A 20,116-nucleotide genomic window follows, 5' to 3' on the forward strand; every position below is an offset into this window, starting at 1 on the left:
CCCCTTCCCTTCATCCCACCCACCCACACACATACAGAGTGTCCTCCAAATCTAGGACAGACCTCCAAGCCTCCAGTCTACAGGCTTCAAAATTGTACACAGCAAGCTTTCAAAAATAGCAACGAGTAAATTATAGGCAGAGAAAAATATCATTTCAGGACACTGTGGAGAACTCTTCTCTCTTTTAATTAGGAGATCCTTTATATTCATCTGTGAGAGGTCTGGAGGTGGAGGGGGGGAACATAGGTTTGTCTCTTCTGAAAGAAGGAGGGAGGTACAGGGGCCTTAGGTCCCACAGCACCAGGTTCAGGAACAGTTATTACCCTTCAACCATCAGGGTCCTGACCCAGCCTGAATAACTTCACTTACCTCAACTCTGAATTGATTCCACAAACTTACACACTGGGCACTGAAGAGTGTGGTAGAAGAAAGGGATCTGGGAATACAGCTCCATAATTCATTGAAAGTGGCATCACAGGTAGACAGGGTTGTAAAGAAAGCTTTTAGCACTTTGGCCTTCATAATTTAATGTATTGAGTACAGGAGATGGGATATTATGGTGAAATTGTGTAAGACATTGATGAGGCCTAATTTGGAGTACTGTGTGCAATTTTGGACATCTGCCCACAGGAAAGATGTAAATAAGGTTGAAAGAGTGCAGAGAAAAGTTATAAGGATGCTGCTGGGTCCGGAGGACCTGAGTTATAAGGCAAGACTGAATAGATTATGACTGTATCCCTTAGAACATAGAAGATTGAGAGATTTACAAAATTATGAGGGGTATAGATAGGATAAATGCAAGGAGGCTTTTTCCATTGAGGTTGGGTGGGACCACAACCAAGGCCATGGGTTAACAGTAAAAGGTGAAAAGTTTAAGGGGAACATGAGGGAAATCTTCTTTACTCAGAGGGCTGTGAGAGTGTGGAATGAGCTGCCAGTGCAAGTGGTGCATGTGAGCTCAATTTCAATATTTAAGATTAATTTGGATAGGTACACGGACAGTAGGAATATGGAGAGTTATGATCCCGGTGCAGGTCGATGGAAGTAGACAGTTTAAATAGTTTAGGCATGAACCAGATGGGCCAAAAGGACTGTTTCTGTGCTGAACTTCACATGACTAACCTATGGACTCACCTTCAATGACTCATTTTCTCAGGATGTATGTATTAATTATTTTTTTAAATATTTGCACATTCTTTTTGCACATCGGTCAGGCTTTGTGTGTCGTTTTTAAATGAATCTCAGGGTAGTATGTGGTGACATACATATTTTCATAATAAATTTACGGTACTCTGAACTTCTGAATTTTAAATGTAGAGCACCTCTCCCTCAGGAGCACGTCTGAAATATACAACAGTATTTTTGGTCAAATGGCTAGTGTAAAACTTGAAGGCACAACCTTTTGTCTCAGAGGCAACAGTATACATTAAGTCAGTTATCACCTATATTCGAGTATCTCCAAGTACAGTATTTTAGTTCCAGGTATTAGGGTGGCGTAGTGGTTAGACCAACCTTTATAGCACCAGCGACCTGGGTTCAATTCCCGATGCTGCCTGTAAGGAGTTTGTACGTTCTCTCCGTGACCATGTGGGTTTCCTCCGGGTGCTCCAGTTTCGTCCCACAGTTTAAAGACATGCTAGTTGGTAGGTCATTATAAATTACCCCATTAAATTGGGGGTTGCTGAATGGGCATGGCTTGAAGGCCAGAAGGGCATATTCTGTGCTGTATCTCAATAAATATATTCATGCAAAGTTTAGTACCTGTGTATAAATACTGCAGGATTGCCCTGAAGGCCATTGGATTAATCTGTGGGAAAGAGAGAAAGATTTTAAAATATATATACTTAATTTCATGCTACTCTGGTGAAATAAATAATCCAGCATTATCAAATATTTAAAACCTAAAAACTGTAGAAACTAGAAATTGGCTACAATAGAACATGCCGGAAACACTTAGCAGGTCAGGCAGCATCTGCAGAAAGAGTAACAGATTTAATGGTGCAGCTCGATGACTACTCATCAGGGTAACACACACAAAATGCTGGGCAAACTCAGTAGGTCAGGCAGCATCTATGGAGAGGAATAAAGAACATGCTTTTTGGGCCAAGACCCTTCATCAGCCTGCAAAGTTGGCTCTTTATTTCCCTCTACAGGTGCTGCCTAACCTGCTGAGTTCCTCCAGCAGCGTCACTCCAGATTTCCAGCATCTCTTATGTTTATGGCTACTCTTCAGAACTAGGAAAGAGAGGAAACAACAGTTTTAAGTTGCTGAAGCGGTGGGAGAGGGGTGCATAAGGACAAAGAAAAGCCAAAATTGTTATGGTGATAAGTGGTGAAGAAGCTATCTTGTTGTTAGTTTAATAAATGCAGTTAGAGAAAGACAGGAAAACAAAGGGTCATATCGAAGTATGAAATACAGGTCACTGGTGGGCAATCCTACTCTTAGAGTCATACAGTTCAGAAATGGACCATTTGGTCCACTTTGCCCATGCTGACCTTTTTGCCCACCTGATTCATATCCTCCTGTGCCTCAAGTGCCCGGTCTCTGATACAGAGTAACTGTATTGGAAACACACACAGATCAGCAGCGCAATAAAGGGAGGAAAAACTGAGTTAGTATTACATGGAAAACCTTTCCTTTAGAAGAGCTGCTACAGCATTATAGAAGAAGAAGGAGAAAGCCCTTAACTCCGAGTGGAGTCATTGGGACAGTGTTTTTTCTAGGAGGCTTTCTTATTTTTACGAGGCCAAGTTGCTAGCCTGATGCTCAACCCAGCACGGATGGAAGGCATGCAAGGGAACTGTCTGGATTCGTACTCAGGAGCCTTTGCTCCGAAGTCTAGTGCTGATGCCAGTACACCACCAGCCAGGAACAGCGTTATAGAGTCATCTGCAATTTGTTGAAACTGCAGTATCCCTGTGTTCCACCTCACCCTCCCGCCATATTCAACAGATCAATCTTGTATTGGTTTCCTTGTTCTGCCTCAATGCACTGTTGCAATGACATGATCTGTATGGATGGCATACAAAACAAAGCTTTTCTGCTGTAACACAGTACACAAGACAGTACTAAACCAACTGCAATTCAGTTTCTATCATCTTCAACAAGATTCAGAATCAAGTTTATCATCACTGACATACATTGCAAAATGTGTTGCTTTGCAGTAGCAATACAGTGCAATACATTAAAATACAATGTTTTAGAATAAGAATTTAAAAAATTACGCAAAAAGGGAGCAAAATAGTGAGGTCGTGTTCAGAAATCGAACGGCAGAGAGAAAGAAGCCATTCCTAAAGAGTTGAACATGGATCTTCAGGCTCCTGTACCTCCTCCCTGATGGTAGTAACAAGAAGAGGGCATGTACTGGATGGTGAGGGTCCTTCATGATAGGACCTGATAATGTGGTATGTCGGTGCACTGATGTAATGAAAAGATCTGTCTGGATAGCATGCAAAACAAAGTTTTTCACTATCTCAGTGAATGTGGCAATAACTAATTCCAATTCAGTTTTTCTACCACCTTCAACAAAATTCTACAACTGGACACATCTCCTGCTCTGCCTTCTCAGTACTCCAAGAGGGATTACTCCTTCCATCTCTCCATTCTCCACCAAGCATACAACCTGATGACAGATGAGTGGATGATCTCTCCCAGTTTTAGACAGACATGTATAAAACAACCACCAGATGGCAGACTAACTAAATCGAGAACAAGTCAACAGCACCTTTGCAGGAATAAGTGAGGAACAGAATATGCATGACCTTACTGGTTAATGACCACAGTTTTAATTAAAATTCAACTATCATCTAAAAAGGGAGTCCTATTCTGCCAAATCTGCAAGTTATTATCACAAAAAGCTGACAATGTTAAGTAACAGCCATATTATGGAGGTTCAGGTATTGGAGATTCACCCTTACGAAAGAACATAAAAAATAAGAGGAGGAGGAGTCAACCATCTGGCTGGTTGAACATGTTCCATCAATCAATAAGATCACAACTGACTTGGCTGTGGATTTAGCCGCACTAATCTGCCTTTTCCCTAAAGTCCTTAATTCCCCTCCTATGCAAAAATCTGTGGCTTATTTATATTTATTTTTTATTATCATTATTTCTTTCTTTTTGTATTTGCACAGTTTGTTGTCTTTTGCACTCTGATTGAACGCCCAAGTTTGTGTGGTCTTTCATTGATTTCATTATGGTTATTATTCTATAGATTTATTGAGTATGCCCACAAGAAAATGAATCTCAGTGTTGTATATGGTGACGTATATGTACTTTGATAATAAATTTGCTTTGAAATTTGAATATATTTATCCTTTTTTGCTCCCCTGGGCAGAGAATTCTACTGATTCACTACTCTCTGGAAAAAGCATTTTCTCCTCATTTCTATCGTAAATCTATTCCCCTAAATCTTAAGGCTATGTTTCTTAATTCTAATCTCACTTCAGTGTAAATAACTTTCCTGTCTATATCTTATCTATCCCTTTTACAATAAAAGAGAAGAGATTTCTATAAGATCCCCTCTCATTCTTCTGAATTCCAGCAAGTATAGTCCTAAGCAGCTCAATCTCCTCATCTCCAGATCAGCCTGGAGAAACTCCTTTGCACTGCCTCCAAAGCCAGTATGTCTTTTCTCAAAGAAACCAGAATTGTACATAGTACTCCAGGTGTGGTCTTGCCAGTACACAGTATGATTGCAGCATAACTTACTTGCTCTTTAGAAAACATAGAAACATAGAAAACCTACAGCACAATACAGGCTCTTCGTCCCACAAAGCTGAGCCGAACATGTCCTTACCTTAGAAATTGCGTAGGGTTACCCATAGCTCTCTATTTTTCTAAGCTTCATGTACCTATCTAGGAGTCTTTTAAAAGATCCTATCATATCCACCTCCACCACCATCGCTGGCAGCCCATTCCACCCACTCACCACTCTCTGCGTAAAAAACTTACCCGATGTCTCCTCTGTACCTACTTCCAAGCACCTTAAAACTGTGCCCTCTCGTGCTAGCCATTCCAGCCCTGGGAAAAAGCCTCTGACTATCCACACGATCAATGTCTCTCATCATCTATGCACTTCTATCAGGTCACCTCTCATCCTCTGTCGCTCCAAGGAGAAAAGACTGAGTTCACTCAACCTATTCTCATAAGGTATGCTCCCCAATCCAGGCAACATCCTTGTAACTCTCCTCCGCATCCTTTCTATAGTTTCCACATCCTTCCTATAGTGAGGTGACCAGAACTGAGCACAGTACTCCAAGTGGGGTTTGACCAGGGTCCTATATAGCTGCAACGTTACTTCTTGGCTCCTAAATCAATCCCACAATTGATGAAGGCTAATTTAATTCAATCCCTCTGACACTTGATGTCAACATTTCATTTATCTTCTTGATATTTACTAGCAAAAAAATCTGAATAAGCAAAAATCAGAATAAAAAATTGTTCCAACAAAATTTATGTGAAAATGAGTAAATAAATTTTTTAAAATATATATTTTTTGTTTCAACCTGCATTTCTTGATGCATGTGCCTATGATGCAGCTTCACATTACTGCAACTCACGATGTGAAACACCTTCCGGAAATGCAACCCAACCATAAGACTTGGGAACCACGTAACGGTTAAGACTTCATTCCCTGGTACGTAGAAGACTGAGAGGAGATTTGATAGAGGTACATAAAATTATGAGGGGTGCAGATAGGGTAAATGCAAGCAGGTTTTTCCACTGAGATTGGGAGAGACTAGAACTAAAGTCATAGGTTAAAGGTGAAAGGTGAAATGTTTAAGGGGAACCTGAGAGAGAACATCTTCCCGCAGAGGGTGGTGAGAGTGTGGAATGAGCAGCCAGCACAAGTGGTGGATGTGGCATGTAAGCACTTAAGAGAAATTTGGACAATGGTCTGGGTGCAGATCAATGGCGCTGGGCAGAATAATACATGAGCCAAAAGGCCTGTTCCTGTGCTGCAGGTCTCTATGAATCCATGACAATTATTCTGAGATATGAAGTATTTGCACTGGTACACAATGCATTAACTTACCAGTGGATGCTTAAGGGCTATCGCCTTCTTTCCCTTCCACTTAGTCTGAAACATTTCTGCAAAATACGTTGAGCGTGCATTCAGCACACAGCAGTGGGCTCGGAACATCTCACCATGAACTAGGAAGGAAATGTCACTGTAAAGTCCCTGCTCCAATAACCTGATCAAGAAAAAGGAAGAATAGTAAAACTGGTTTATTACTGTCACATGTACAGTGAAACACTGTTTTACATGCCATCCATACAGATCAATTCATCACATCAGTATGCTAAGTACAAGGGTAAACAATAAAAGAATGCAGTTGTTTGTGTTACAGTTGCAGAGAAATTGCAGTGCAAGCAGAAAGTGAGGAGCAAGCCATTAAAAAGTAGATTATAAGTTTGTGTCCTTAATGCACAATAGTCCCCTTGTACAATCAGATGGACTCTTAACCTCACAACACACAAAATGCTGGAGGAATTCAGCAGATCAGGCAGCATCCATGGAAATGAATAAACATTTGACATTTCAGGACAGGTCCCTTCTTCAGAACTTGAAAGGCAAGGGGAAAGGCCAGAATAAAAAGGTGGGGGAAAGGGAAGGAAGACTAGCTAGAAGGTAATAGGTGAAGCCAGATGGATGGGAAAGGAATCTGATAAGAGTGAAGAATGGACCATGGGAAGAAGGGAAGAACAAGGGACACCAGGGAGAAGTGATAGGTAGGCAAGGAGAAGAGATGAGGCCAAAGTGGAGAACAGAGGACGGAATATAAGACATTGTTCCTCCACCCTGAGAGTGGCCTAATTATTCCTAATCATGTCAGAACAGGAATGAGGATAGGAATTAAAATTGGCGGCCAGTGGGAAATTCTGCTTTGGCGGATAGAGTGAAGGTGCTCAACAACACAGTCCCCCAATATTCATCGGGTTTCACTAATGTGGAGGAGGCGGCAACATTGGGAGTACCAGATAGAAAAGACGACCCCAACAGATTCACAGGTAAAGTGCATTTCACCTGGAAGGACTGTTTGGAGGCCTAAATGGAGGTGAGGGAGAAGGTGAATGAGCAAATATAACATTTCTGTGGCCTGCAGGGATGTGTCACAGGAAGAGATTAGTGGGGAGGAGACAAAGATGAGTTTAGTGGTAGGATCCCATTGAAGATGGTGGTCTTTGTGGCTAATGATGTGTTGGATGCACAGGCTAATGAGTGGTAGGTGAATGAGGGGAGATTTAAAAGAGGTATACAAAATTATGAGAGGTGTAAATAGGGTGAATGGATGCAGGCCTTGGGTGAGACTAGGATTAGAAGTCACAGGCTTAGGGTGAAAGGTAAATTATTTAAAGGGAATCTCAGGGGTACTTCTTCGCTCAGAGGGTGGAGCAAACGTGAAATGAGCAGCCAGTGGAAGTGGTGGATGCAGGATCAACTGCTACTTTTAGAGAAGTTTGGATAAGTACTTGGTCTGCAAACTGGCCCAAGCATTTCCACAGGCATGCAGGTACATGACCCCACTTCACACTGCTACCCCATCCCTCCCCTAGGCCCAGGATTCCTTTCAGAACTTTGTATCTGTGCTGCCCTGCACTGCACCCATTAAATCATGAAACATTTCACATTTTCAGACTTTTGGACATTTGGGGTGGAGTGGCAGCACAGCAGCCAGCGTTCAGTATTCCATCCCCGCCAATATCTGAAAGGAGTTTGCAGGTTCTCCCTGCGACTGTGTGGGTTTTCTCCCACATTTCAAAGTAGTACAGGTTAAGGTTAGTAAGTTGTCAGCATGCTATGTTGGCGACAGAAGCATGACTGTTCGTGGGCTGCCCCCAGAACGATTCTCAGATTGCAATGGTCATTGACACAAACGATGCATTTCACTATATGTTTCAATGTACATGCGACAAATCTCGCTCGCTTTACAAAAATAAAAGAAGCAGGCATTCCAGAAGACTGAAAAGGCGAGAAACATGACCAAGACCATAACAGAGGAAAAATTGTACTAAGCCAAATGATACTTCAGATTTTGTTCCGACAAAGGGATTCCAAGGATGGTGACAAAAACAAAAGGAATTTGGAAAAGCCGAGAGCTGTGGAGAATAATCTGGTCTGTAGGTAATAGCTGTTATTGCTGGGACAAAGGGAATGGGTTGCAGAAGGTCCCACTTGGTTGTGACCATATCATATATATGAAACTTCTTCAAGGCCTCTCTCATTGGGCATATACAAAGAGTGGTCCTAAATGAAAATACGTGATCAGTCCCTTCGAAGCTGCTCACAACAACTCCCCATTTTCTGGCAAAACCTTGAAGGGAATTGTTATAGGTCAAACAAGTGCACAACCTGCATGTCAGAACTATAAATTAAAATCGATATACTACCTTTGGAGAAAGTCATCATAATAATCCCTCTGCATACACTTGGCAGTGATCTGCTTGTAGTCCTTCAGTAATCTTCGAATGGAATCATTCAATGCACCGTACAAACATCGTTCCCCATCAAACGTATTGATTTCACATTTTGCTCCTGTAACAAGCAGATCTTCAGTTCAAGAAAGAATGCCTTTGGAATATTTGTCTTTGTTACTTCTCAAGGGTAATAAATATAACAACTAGAATAAATGTTAGCCTGATTAAATGAATGCCAACAGATGAAACTGATTTTCACTGTTCTAAACATTTAACATAGAACATAGAACAAACACTACAGCACAGTACAGGCCTTTGGCCCATGATGTTGTTCCAACCTTTACTCAATGGTCAATCTAACCATTCCTTCCTACAAAGCCCTCCATTTTTCTTTCATATATATGCCTATCTTAAGAGTTTCTTAAATATGTCGAGTGAATCTGCCTCTCCCACCACCCCTGTTTCATACACCCACCACTCTCTGTGTAAAAAACCTACTTCAGACATCTCCTCCTCCTCCAAGAGGATGACAACCTTGTCTGGTTTGGAGGCTTGTGTGCCTCAATGACCCACAGAGCTACATTGGCTAGAGTCAGGGTTTTATGCTTTGGCTTTTTGTAGGGTTACCCATTCCAAACAGGTCAAAGGGTAGAGGCCAGACTGAGAGTGGTCAACCGGTTGTCCAGGTTCAGGGGTTCAACTCAGGGCTAAAAACACTAACTGGTAAAACAAAATGGTGATGGAAATAATAATGAAAAGTCCTTCTACATCTGAGTGTGACGGTATTCCTGAGTCTCCACCCGGGACAATATGACCGACAGTGAAAACTGAGAGGAAGCTATCGACATGATGAAGGAAGCCGTGAACACCACCAGAGATGGAAGACTTTCATTGCTGCCCTAAACGTCAATGGCGAAATGGACACTAAGCTGACATCCCCCTATACTTTCCACCAATCATATTAAAAATTATGCCCTCTCACCCAGGTGTTCTGTCCTGGGAAAATGATTCTGGTTGAGAGCTGTATGATCTCAACAAAACAATACAATTATGGCACAATGAAACGCTTTATGGTTTATCATTTTTGCTTTACCATTATATATTACTTTCCCCTCTCCCAAGTCATAATTCCTTTCCAACTGCAGAATTTCAATGCCCTATCCTTCCCTATAACTGAATAAAGGTAAAGTTGCACTTGATAAATAAGTCTAAACTTTATGCAATTAGCACAACTTTCAGGGACAATATTTTACATAATTGGAGTTCAGTGTATGACATACTTAAATAAAATTAACCCATTAGGTTAGGTCAAGCTCAGTGCTTTACAGACATTTCAAGATTATTTAGCTTGGTTTGCCACAAAACAGGGGTTTGGATTATTACTGAATCATAGAAGTAGCAGCAATGAAATAGCATACACAGCTAACGGTAGAATAAGGTAAATATCTTAAGAATATGTTAAAAGTGTTGTAAAACCTGCCCCTTTATTTTACAAATATTTTGCAATGGTCCAACTTACTGGCAAAGTGACTCATATTGGTTATTTTCATAAGCAACGAACCTGCACTACACGTGAGGGCAAAACGATAGGGTAGCGGTTAGCATAATGTGACAGAGATCAGGGTTCTGTTCCTACCGCTGTCTGAAAGGAGTTGGTATGACCACATGGGTCTCTTCCAGGTGCTCCAGTTTCCTCCCACACTCCAAAGACATACAGGTTAGGGTTAATAAGTTGTGGGTGAGCTATGTTGGTGACGGAAGCACACTGACACTTGCAGGCTGCCCCGAACCCCTCCTCAGAATGTGTTGGTTGTTCAAGCAAAAGACTCATTTCACTGTGTGTTTTGATACTTCAGTTACATGTAACAAATAAAACCTTTATATTTATGAATTGTGTCAAACTGTGTTATGAATCACACAGACTACATTTAAGAAAAGCCTCTACTAAAGTCCAAATAAAAAACAATAGCGTACTGGTTAGCGTGACGCTAATACAGCTCGAAGCGTCAGAGTTCTATCCTGGAGTCCTCTGTAAGGAGTTTGTACATCCTTCCCATGAAAAGTGTGGGTGTTCTCCAGGTGCTCCGGTTTCCTCCCATGGTACAAAGATGTACCGATTAGTAGGTTAATTGGTCATTGTAAATTGCCCTGTGATTAGGCAAGGGTTAAATCGGAGGTTCCATAGCTCAAAGGGCCATAAGGTCCTATTCCGCACTGTATATCCAAATAAAAATAACTAATAAATTAAAAATGTAACAAATGAGGTGCTGGAGGAACTCAGCGAGTCAGGCCACATCAGTGGAGTGAGATGGACAGTTGACATTTTGGACTGCCATCAGCACCTCTTCGGACTGCGTTGCTTGTTGATGCAAACAACACATTTCACTGTATTTTCAAAGTACATGTGACAAATAAAGCTAATCTCTTTAGAAGTCAAGTGCTTCTTTCAGTCTACGGGATACAGATGGACACACAGCAGGTCAATTAAATGCTTTATCTGATAATACATGTTCTCTCACCCAACCTAAGTTATATAGCAGATACATAAATTAGGAAAGGAGGCAAGATTCCTTAATTTTAAAAAAATGGGGTCAAGGCAGGGAGGAGAAAGGATTTCAGCTCAGAAAATGACATGGAATTAGTCTGGCTGGAGGAAAGAAAAGCACAAGGGGCAGCAAACATTGGCAGAAACTGTATCTAGACCTCCAAACAGAATTAACATTGACAGCATCATTTAAATCAGGAAAATAACAGAACTTTACAATAATCAATGGGGATTGATTATGTACATATAGACTAAACAAACACAATTCATAGTAATATGAAGATTGAATTTATGAAGCAGAATAATATCCAGGTCAGCACGTGGAGAAAACAGAGGGAACAGGTTATTTTCAATTGAACTATGTAACAAAAAGATTCAAACATAAGACCATAGGAGCAGAATTAGACCATTTTGGTCCATCAAGTCTGCTCTGCCATTTCATCATGACTGATCCAATTTTTCTCTCAGCTCCAATCTCCTACCTTCTCCCCACATCCCTCCATACCCTGATCAATCAAGAATCTATCAAACTCTGCCTTAAATATATATAAAGACGGTGTACAAGTCAATGCTCTATGGGTTAAGGGGCTTTTAGTGACCACAATACAACATTTATTGTATTTATTGAGACACTGCACGGAACAGGCCCTTCCGAACCTTTGAGCCATGCTGCACAGCAATTCCCTGACTTAACCAGGGACAGACAGGAGGTTCTGTCAGCCTGATAGAGATACCCACATGGTGTGTTGCCTCCCAGGTGCCAGGGTATGGGATGCCTTGGATCGAGTGCAGAGTATTCCGAAGGGAGAGGGTGAACAGACAGAAGTCTTGGTACACGTTGGTACCAATGACATAGGTAGAAAAGTGGAGAAGGTCCTGAAGAGAGAATGCAGGGAGTTAGGTAGGAAGCTGAAAAGCAGGACCTCCAGGGTAGTGATCTCAGGATTGCTGCCTGTGCCATGTGCTAACGAACGCAAGAATAGCATGATCAGGCATATTAATGCATGGCTGAGAGTCTGGTGTAGGGGGCAGGGCTTCAGATTCCAGGATCATTGGGGCCTCTTCTGGGGGTAGGTACAACCTGTACAAAAAGGACAGGTTACACCTGAACCCAAAGGGGTCCAATATCCTAGCAGGTAGGTTTAATAGAGCTATAAGAGAGGGTTTAAACTAATTTGTTAGGGGGATGGGAACTGGAACAATAGGGCTGAGGAAGGGGAAAACAGAAATAAATCAAAGTTAGCATGCAACAGAGATGGTAGAAAAGACAAGCAGGAGATGAGGCATAATCACAGTCAATGGGATGAGTTACAGGGCAATAAGAGGCGTGGCGCTGTTAAAACAGAAAGCAACAAATACTGGACTGAAAGTGTTATATTTGAATGCACACAGCACAAGAAATAAAATGGACGATCTTGAAATTCAGCTACAGATTGGCAAGTATGACACAGTGGCCCTCTCTGAAGCTTGGCTAAAGGGTGGCTGCCATTGGGTGCTGAATGTCCAAGGATATATGGTGTATTGGGAAGATAAGTTAGTAGGCAGAGGGGGTGGTGTGGCCCTGTGTGTAAGAAATAATATTAAATCATTAGAACGAGATGACATAGGATTGGAAGGTGTAGAGTCTCTATGGGTTGAGTTAAGAAATAGCAAGGGTAAAAGGATCCTAATGACAGTTGTATACAGGCCTCCAAACTGCAGCCAAGATGTGGATTACAAATTCCAGCAGGAGGTAGAAAAGGCGTGTCAGAGGGCAATGTCATAATAATTGTCGGGGAGTTTAACATGAAAGTGAATTGGGAAAACCAGGCCAGTAATGGACCTCGATAGAGAATTTGTAGAATGTCTAAGGGATGGCTTTTTAGAACAGCTTGTTTTTGAGACCATAGGGGTTCAGCTGTGCTGAATTGGATGTTGTGCAATGATCCACATTTGATAAGAGAGCTTAAGGTTAAAAAACCATTAGGAAACAGTAATCACAATATGATTGAGTTCACTTTGAAATTTGAGAAGCAGAAACTAAAATCCAATGTGTCGGTATTTCAGTGGAATAAAGGAAATTACAATGGCATAAGAGGGTATCTGGCCAAAGTTTAATGAAAAGGGACACTAGCATTAAGGACAGCAGAACAGCAATGGCTAGAGTTTCTGCAAAAAAATGAGGGAAGTGCAAGTCAGATAGATTCCAAATAAGAAGAAATTTTCGAATGGAAGAAGGACACTCTACCGTGGCTGACAAATGAAGTCGGAGCCAAAGTAAAAGCAAAAGAGAGGGAATAAAAAGAAGCCAAAGCTAGTGGGAATATATAGAGGATTGAGAAGCTTTTAAAAACTTGCAGAAGAAAACTGCAAATAGGAAGCAAATGATGAAATATGAAAGGAAGCTGGTGACTAACATCAAAAAAGATACTAAAAGCTTTTTTAAGTATTAAAGGGTAAAAGAGAGTTGAGGGTGGGCATAGGACCAATAGCAAAAGATGCTGGAGATATTGTAATGAAAGACTCAGAGATGGTAGAGGAACTGAATGCATATTTTGCATCAGTCTTCACAGTGGAAGACATCTGCAGTATACCAGACATTCAAGAGTGTCAGGGAAGTGAAGTATGTGCAGTGAAAATTACAACTGAGAAGGTGCTCAGGAAGCTTAATGCTCTTAGGGTGGATAAATCTTCTGGAGCTGATGGAATGCACCCTTGGATTCTAAAGGAAGTAGTTGGAGAGATTGCGGAGGCACTAACAATGATGTTTCAGGAATCGATAGATTCTAGCGTTTCCGGATGGCCGGAAAATTGCAAATATTACTCTGCTATTTAAGATACTATACTACTTTGCTGCCCTTAATGATTAAAAGCATACATACCATTTTCAAGTAAATATCGAACGAGTTCTTCATGTCCACACAGGCATGCGTAGTATCTATTATACAGAAAGTGAAAGTAAAAATAATCAACTAAATTATAAAATCATTAAGTTGAATATTTTAAAATTGTCTTTAAATAAAGACGTTAAACGCAAGCAGGCTTTTCCACTGAGATTGGGTGGGACTATAAGACCATAAGATATAGGAGCAGAAGTAAGCCTTTCGGCCCATCAAGTCTGCTTCGCCACTCAATCAAGGGCTGATCCAATTCTTCCAGTCATCCCCACTCCCCTGCCTTCTCCCCATACCCTTTGATGCCCTGGCTAATCAAGAACCCATCTATCTCTGCCTTAAATGCACTGTGGAGGCCAATGACTTGGCCTCCACAGTGCTCGTGGCAACAAATTCCACAGATTTACCACCCTCTGACTAAAGTAATTTCTCCTGAAGTTGTGCCATATCTAATCTGTTCAGACCTTTTAACATTCTGAATGTTTCTATGAGATCCCCCTTCATTCTCCTGAACTCCAGGGAATACAGCCCAGTACTACAACTAGAAGACAAGGGTTGAGGGTGAAAGGTGAAAAGTTTAAGGTGAACATGAAGGGAATCTTCTTCACTCAGAGGGTGGTGAGAATGTGAAACAAGCTGTCAGCACAAGTGGTGGATACAAGCTCGATTTCAATGTTTAAGAGAAGTTTGGATAAATACATAGATAGTAAGGCTATGGATGGCTAGACAGTTTAAATGGTTAGCATGGGCTAGATGGGCTAGATCCTTTCCGTGTTGTACTTTCATATGACTCCATAAGAGGATCATGTTTGCAACTTCAATAATCCACAAACTGCTTGTTTTGAAATCCCAAAGTTTCACACTGGCTCTCTAGAAATATTAAAAGTGGGTTTTATCCAATCTAGCCCAGCATTATCAAATCTCCGAGGATTTTCAAGTTTTTACTGTAGTTGTGCAAAAGATGGTTTCATAATAGCATTGATAGAAGTAACCATCTCAGTCCCTGTGGAGGTGAAATTGTATCTTCACACTAAAAACAAGCTCCAGAATGTTGTGTGGCACTGCAAACACACTAAATGGGATAGAACATTAAATCACATTACCCGGTTATTGTTACACAGAAATTTAAAAAGATTGAGATAGCTTGGTAGTATAGTGGTTAGCATAACACTATTATAGTAACAGCAGGTTCAGTTCCCACCGCTCTCTGTAAGGAGTTTGTACATTCTCCCCATGGCCATGTGGGTTTCCTCTGGGTGCTCCAGTTTCCTCCCACAGTCCAAACATACCTTTTGGTAGGTTAATTGGTCACATGGGTTGCATGGGCTCATTGGGCTGAAAGGGAAAAAATAACCTAGAGCTTTCCTTTTGCTTTCTCTGACTGAAGTCTTTCTTCTCTGAAGCCTCAAAGAGCTAAAGTCTCACGATGATCGACCACCCTGACTCTGTCCACTCAGATGATGGCCGCTGTGCTTATCAATGTTTCCTTTAATTTGCTCTTTGTTAATCACTCCTAAATTGCGATTGGTCGCTGGTCATTTTCATAAGTTGCTGTGAAACTCTGCCTTTTAAAGTCCTGATTAAAAGGTGGCTCTCGAACGCACTCCCTGTTGTGGATTGTCCAACTCAGAGAAAACTGGCAAGAAGCTCTGTTTTTAAATCTTGAACACAGACCTGACTGAAAGGTAGCTCTTTTTACTTTCTGCCTCTTGCTGATATTATTGTTTCCTTTTTATTTTTGCATTTGCACAGTTTGTTGTCTTCTGCACTCTGGTTGAATGCCCTAGTTGGACAGTCTTTCATTGACTCTGTTAGTTACTGTTCTATAGATTTGTTAAGTATGCCCACAAAAAATGAATCTCAAGTTTGTATATGGTGACATAAAGTATATATACTTTGATAATAAAATCTACTTTGAACTTTGAACATGGGAATGTTGGTGCTGGAATATGTGGTGACATCCCTGGCATATCCTTAGGTTGTGTTGGTTATTAATACAGATGACTGCATTGAAATGACATTTCAATGTACATGTGATAAATCAATATGAATTAGAATCTTACAAAGCTCTGCAATTACTCACAGGAACTATTCTGACAGCATTTCTCAAACCACTGATCTATATCACCAAAAAATGCAACAGCAGACACAAGGGAACACCATCCCCTATATTTGCTCGAGTTGCACATCATTCTAACCCAGAGATAAGGCTTTGTTCCTTTTTTCTCAGAAGCCCTGCTCAATAGCAACATGGGAGCTTTTCAGCTGAAGGAGGTAGTACAACAAATGGCACAGCTTGTAGAGGGACTGCTCCAGCAACCAGGGTTCAATTTTGACCAGCAGTGCTGCCTGTGTTAAGTTTCCACACACTGCCTGGGATTTCTCACACATCCCAAAGAGCTACAGATCGGCAGATTAACAGGCAACTGCCGGCAGCCCTAGTGTATAGATCCATTGAAGAATCTGGGGGAAGTTGGTAAGAGTATAGAGAAAACAAAATGGAATTAAAGTAGAATTAGTGTAAATGTTGGTTGATAGCTGGTGTGGATGAAGTGCCTGATTCCACACTGCAACTCTTTGTAACTCAGAAAGGAACTGCGGCTACTCAAGAATACTGCTCACCACTACCTTCTCAAGCCTGGTTATTATCAGATTAGGCTTCAGCAGCTTGTTCATTTTCCACGGCTGAAATTTTAAAAATCTGCTGATTTTTTGGTCACTTTAAAATATGTTCCCACCATCACCAACCCCAACTTCTTCCCATATGCTTTAATTGCACCATCATACTATAGAGAAATACTCCATGCAGTGTCAAACTGAAGTGATGCAAGGTAACTTTCCCCAGGGTCTCACACCTCCTCCCAAAGGTCTTTAAATCGCCATTGGCAGTTAAGACTCACAATCATACAGGAAAGCACTCATAAGTAAATCTTAGACCAACTCTTTAACCAGAAGGTGGTGAATCTGTGGAATTCATTGCCATAGACAGCTGTGAAGGCCAAGTGGGTATATTTAAAGCAGGGGTTGATAGATTCTTGATTAGTCAGGGTGTCAAAAGTTATGGGGAGAAGACAGAAAAATGGGGGTTGAGAATGAAAATAAATTACCCATGATTGAATAGACTCAATGGGCTGGATAGGCTAACCTGCTGCTATGTCTTATGCTCTTTTCTCTCTGCTGCCTTCAGGAAGGAGGTACAGGAGCCTTAGGTCCCACACCACCAGGTTTAAGAACAATTATTATCCTTCAACCATCAGGTTCCTGAACCAGTGTAGGTAACTTCATTCACCTCAACTCTGAACTGATTCCACAATTGATGTACTCACTTTCAAGGACTCTACAACTCATGTTTCCAATATAATTTTTTTTGTATTTGCACTGTTTGTCTTTTTTTGCACTATGATTGTTTATCAGACATTGTGTGTGGTTTTTAATTGATTATTTTGTGTGCCTTTGTATCTACTGCGAATGCCTGCAAGAAAATATACCTCAGGGTAGTATATGGTGACATATGTGCACTTTGAATAAATTTACTTTGAATTTTCTTACGGTCTAACTAAAACACAAACTGCAAGATTTCTCACGTGTACAGCTACAGTTATTATTCAATGTTTAAATCTACACTAAAAGCAGCTTGCAGTTGTCTTATACAGTCCATTTTGCTTTGAAATTTTCAAACATTTCCTTGGTTTGATTGCACATGCTTACAACATGTTCCAGCATATCCTCTGCAACAGGTTTTCACACAATGCCAAAGACAATGAAACCATCTAGTACTTGGCACAAATCCACAAGATGCCACAGTAAATACTAATCAAACCTTCAGCATCAATGCAAAGATACAATGTCCTTTTAAAGCTTCTTAAAAAGGCATTCAACAATATCAAGTAACAGCTTACATTGATAGAAAGTAACACTGTTAACACGGCAACTTATCGCCTGTCTCACAAGTGCTTCCTGTATTGTTCTTAATTGGACATGGCATCAAAAGTTACGGGGAGAAATGGGGTTGAGGATGAGATTAAAAGAAAGGATCAGCCATGATTGAATGACTGAGCAGACTCCATGGGCTATATGGCCTAATTCTGCTCCTATGTCTTAAGGCATTGTGTCTTAGGGAAATGGTATGTCATCTAAAACTTTGACAAAAGGGGACTAAAGGGGAGACTGGATCAGCTCATGATGAAATGGCGGAGCAGACTCGATGGGCCGAATGGCCGACTTCTGCTCCTTTGTCTTGTCTTATGGTCAAACTTCTTTAGATGTGCAGTGGAGAGTACTGTATATTGACTGGTTGCATCACAGCCTAGTATGGAAACACCACTGCCATTGAACAGAAAAGCCCGCAAAACGTAGTGGATACACCCAGTCCATCACAGGTAAAGGCCTCTTCACCACTGAGCACACCCACATGGAGCACTGTCACAGGAAAGCAGCATCCATCATCAGGGACCCCTACCAGCCAGGCCATACTCTCATCACTCTGCTGCCATCAGGAAGGAGTACAGAAGCCTCAGGAATGGTTATTACCCCTCAACCATCAGGCTCTTGAAAAAGAGGGGATAACTTCACTCACCCAACACTGAATTGTTCTCACAACCTATGGACTCCCTTTCAAGGACTCTTGATTTAATTTTCTCAATATTCATTGCTTATTTATTTATGATTATTGTTTTTATTTATTTATTTTGTAATTGAGTGTTTCTTTGTATTTAATGTGAAGAAAATAAATCTTAGGGTTGTATACGTTGAATTTAATAGTAAGTTTACTTTGAACTTTGAAGTGCAGACACTTAAGATACAGCTCAATAAGGCTGACCTTGAAACCAGTTAGGGAAATAGCTGAGATAAACAAAATAGCAAAAGGAGGGAAGTTGCAATTACAGCGTGACGCAAACACGGGCAGCATCTGTTGTAAGTCTGGATTTAGGAATTTACAATGTAAGAGTTGGAAAAATTATAACAGAAACAGAGCCTCAAGTAAACTTTTGTAAATAGGAAGTGTACTTACAATGGGGTACTGTCCCACTTATCTTTTACATTTAATTCCACATCCCTTTGTTCAACCAGATAGCTGGAAAGAAAAGTAAAGCTCTGTTAATATATTTTCTAAAACGGCGTTCGTGATCATTTACGAAAATTCTCTGTATTTTAGCAGATCCCAGCAGATTGGAAGACAGCAAATGTCATGCCACTATCAAAAATTTCAGTGGTAAGGAAATTTTGAGGGTCAGAATTAATCTACACGTGGAAAGCAGGTGATTAATCAATGATGGCATGGGAGACCCTACTTTGCCAGTTGACTGAGTTTTTGGAAGAGATATTAATGAGTGTGCTTGTTTCATGTGGACTTGCACATGGCCTTTAACAAGATCACATCTTGGTAACTGATGCAAAAGGTTAGAAACCATGGGATACAGGGTGAAATTGGATCCAAAATTGGCTTGGCTTGGCTTACAGTAGGTGAGGCTGATGGTTTGGTTTTCCATAGAGGTGTTCCACAGGGATAGGAGTTGGAAACCTAACTGTTTGGATGTAAATATAGGAGCTATGTTTGCAAATGACCTAAAATTGGTGGTTTTGTTGATAGTGAACATGATGATATTGATCAGTTGGGAGGATGGGCAGTGAGAAGGCAGAATGAAAAGTAATCCTGACAGATGTGAGCTAATGCATGTCAGGAGGATTAATAATTTATTTGTTTAGAGATACAGCACAGTAACAGGCCTTTCCAGCCCAACAAGCCTCGGCCATCCAATTACACCCAGATGACCAACTAACCTACAAACTCTTTGCAATATGGGAAGAAAACGGAGCACCCGGAGGAAACAGACATGGTCACAGGGAGAACACACAAAATCCTTACAAACACCAGCACAATTGAACCTGGGTCGCTAGCACTGTAATAGTGTTATGCTATCCACAACACTACATATGCTAGTACATAGGCAATGAGTGTAGACCAGGCATGGGCAAACTACGGCCCGGGGGCCATATGCGGCCTGTTAAGCTTTTTAATCCGGCCCGCAGAACTTGATGAAATTATATTAATAAACCTTGTTAATGTTTTTTCCCCGCAATTCTGGCGTTTTCCCAATAGATGACGCACTCTATATACATTGACCTTTGTTGAGGTGCAGCGTATTATTCCACATTTGCGCTTTACTCTTTGACCTCTCACCCCTTCTGTAAAGATGAGTGGAGCTAAGAAAAGAAAAGTGGATAGAGTATGTCGGGTGTTTAATAAGGAGTGGACAACTAAATATCTTTTTACCG

At 41.0% G+C, this 20,116-nt stretch overlaps 1 protein-coding gene across 3 annotated transcripts in view; it reads right to left on the bottom strand.

The window, feature by feature from the left end:
• abtb1 (ankyrin repeat and BTB (POZ) domain containing 1) overlaps positions 1-20,116 on the bottom strand; it is an 84,675-nt gene that overhangs the window by 39,717 nt on the left and 24,842 nt on the right. For 2 of the 3 annotated variants that reach the window (XM_073072010.1, XM_073072012.1), the window contains exons 2-6: positions 18,852-18,914; positions 13,829-13,884; positions 8,396-8,540; positions 6,039-6,198; positions 1,762-1,807 (exon numbers count right to left, since the gene is read on the bottom strand). In XM_073072010.1, the coding sequence (XP_072928111.1) occupies positions 1,762-1,807; positions 6,039-6,198; positions 8,396-8,540; positions 13,829-13,884; positions 18,852-18,914 (470 nt within the window). The remainder of the gene's footprint in view (positions 1-1,761; positions 1,808-6,038; positions 6,199-8,395; positions 8,541-13,828; positions 13,885-18,851; positions 18,915-20,116) is intronic. The other variant, XM_073072011.1, reaches the window with a different exon arrangement.

The sequence above is a fragment of the Hemitrygon akajei genome, chromosome 19 (assembly GCF_048418815.1).
Source record: "Hemitrygon akajei chromosome 19, sHemAka1.3, whole genome shotgun sequence".
NCBI lineage: Eukaryota > Metazoa > Chordata > Chondrichthyes > Myliobatiformes > Dasyatidae > Hemitrygon > Hemitrygon akajei.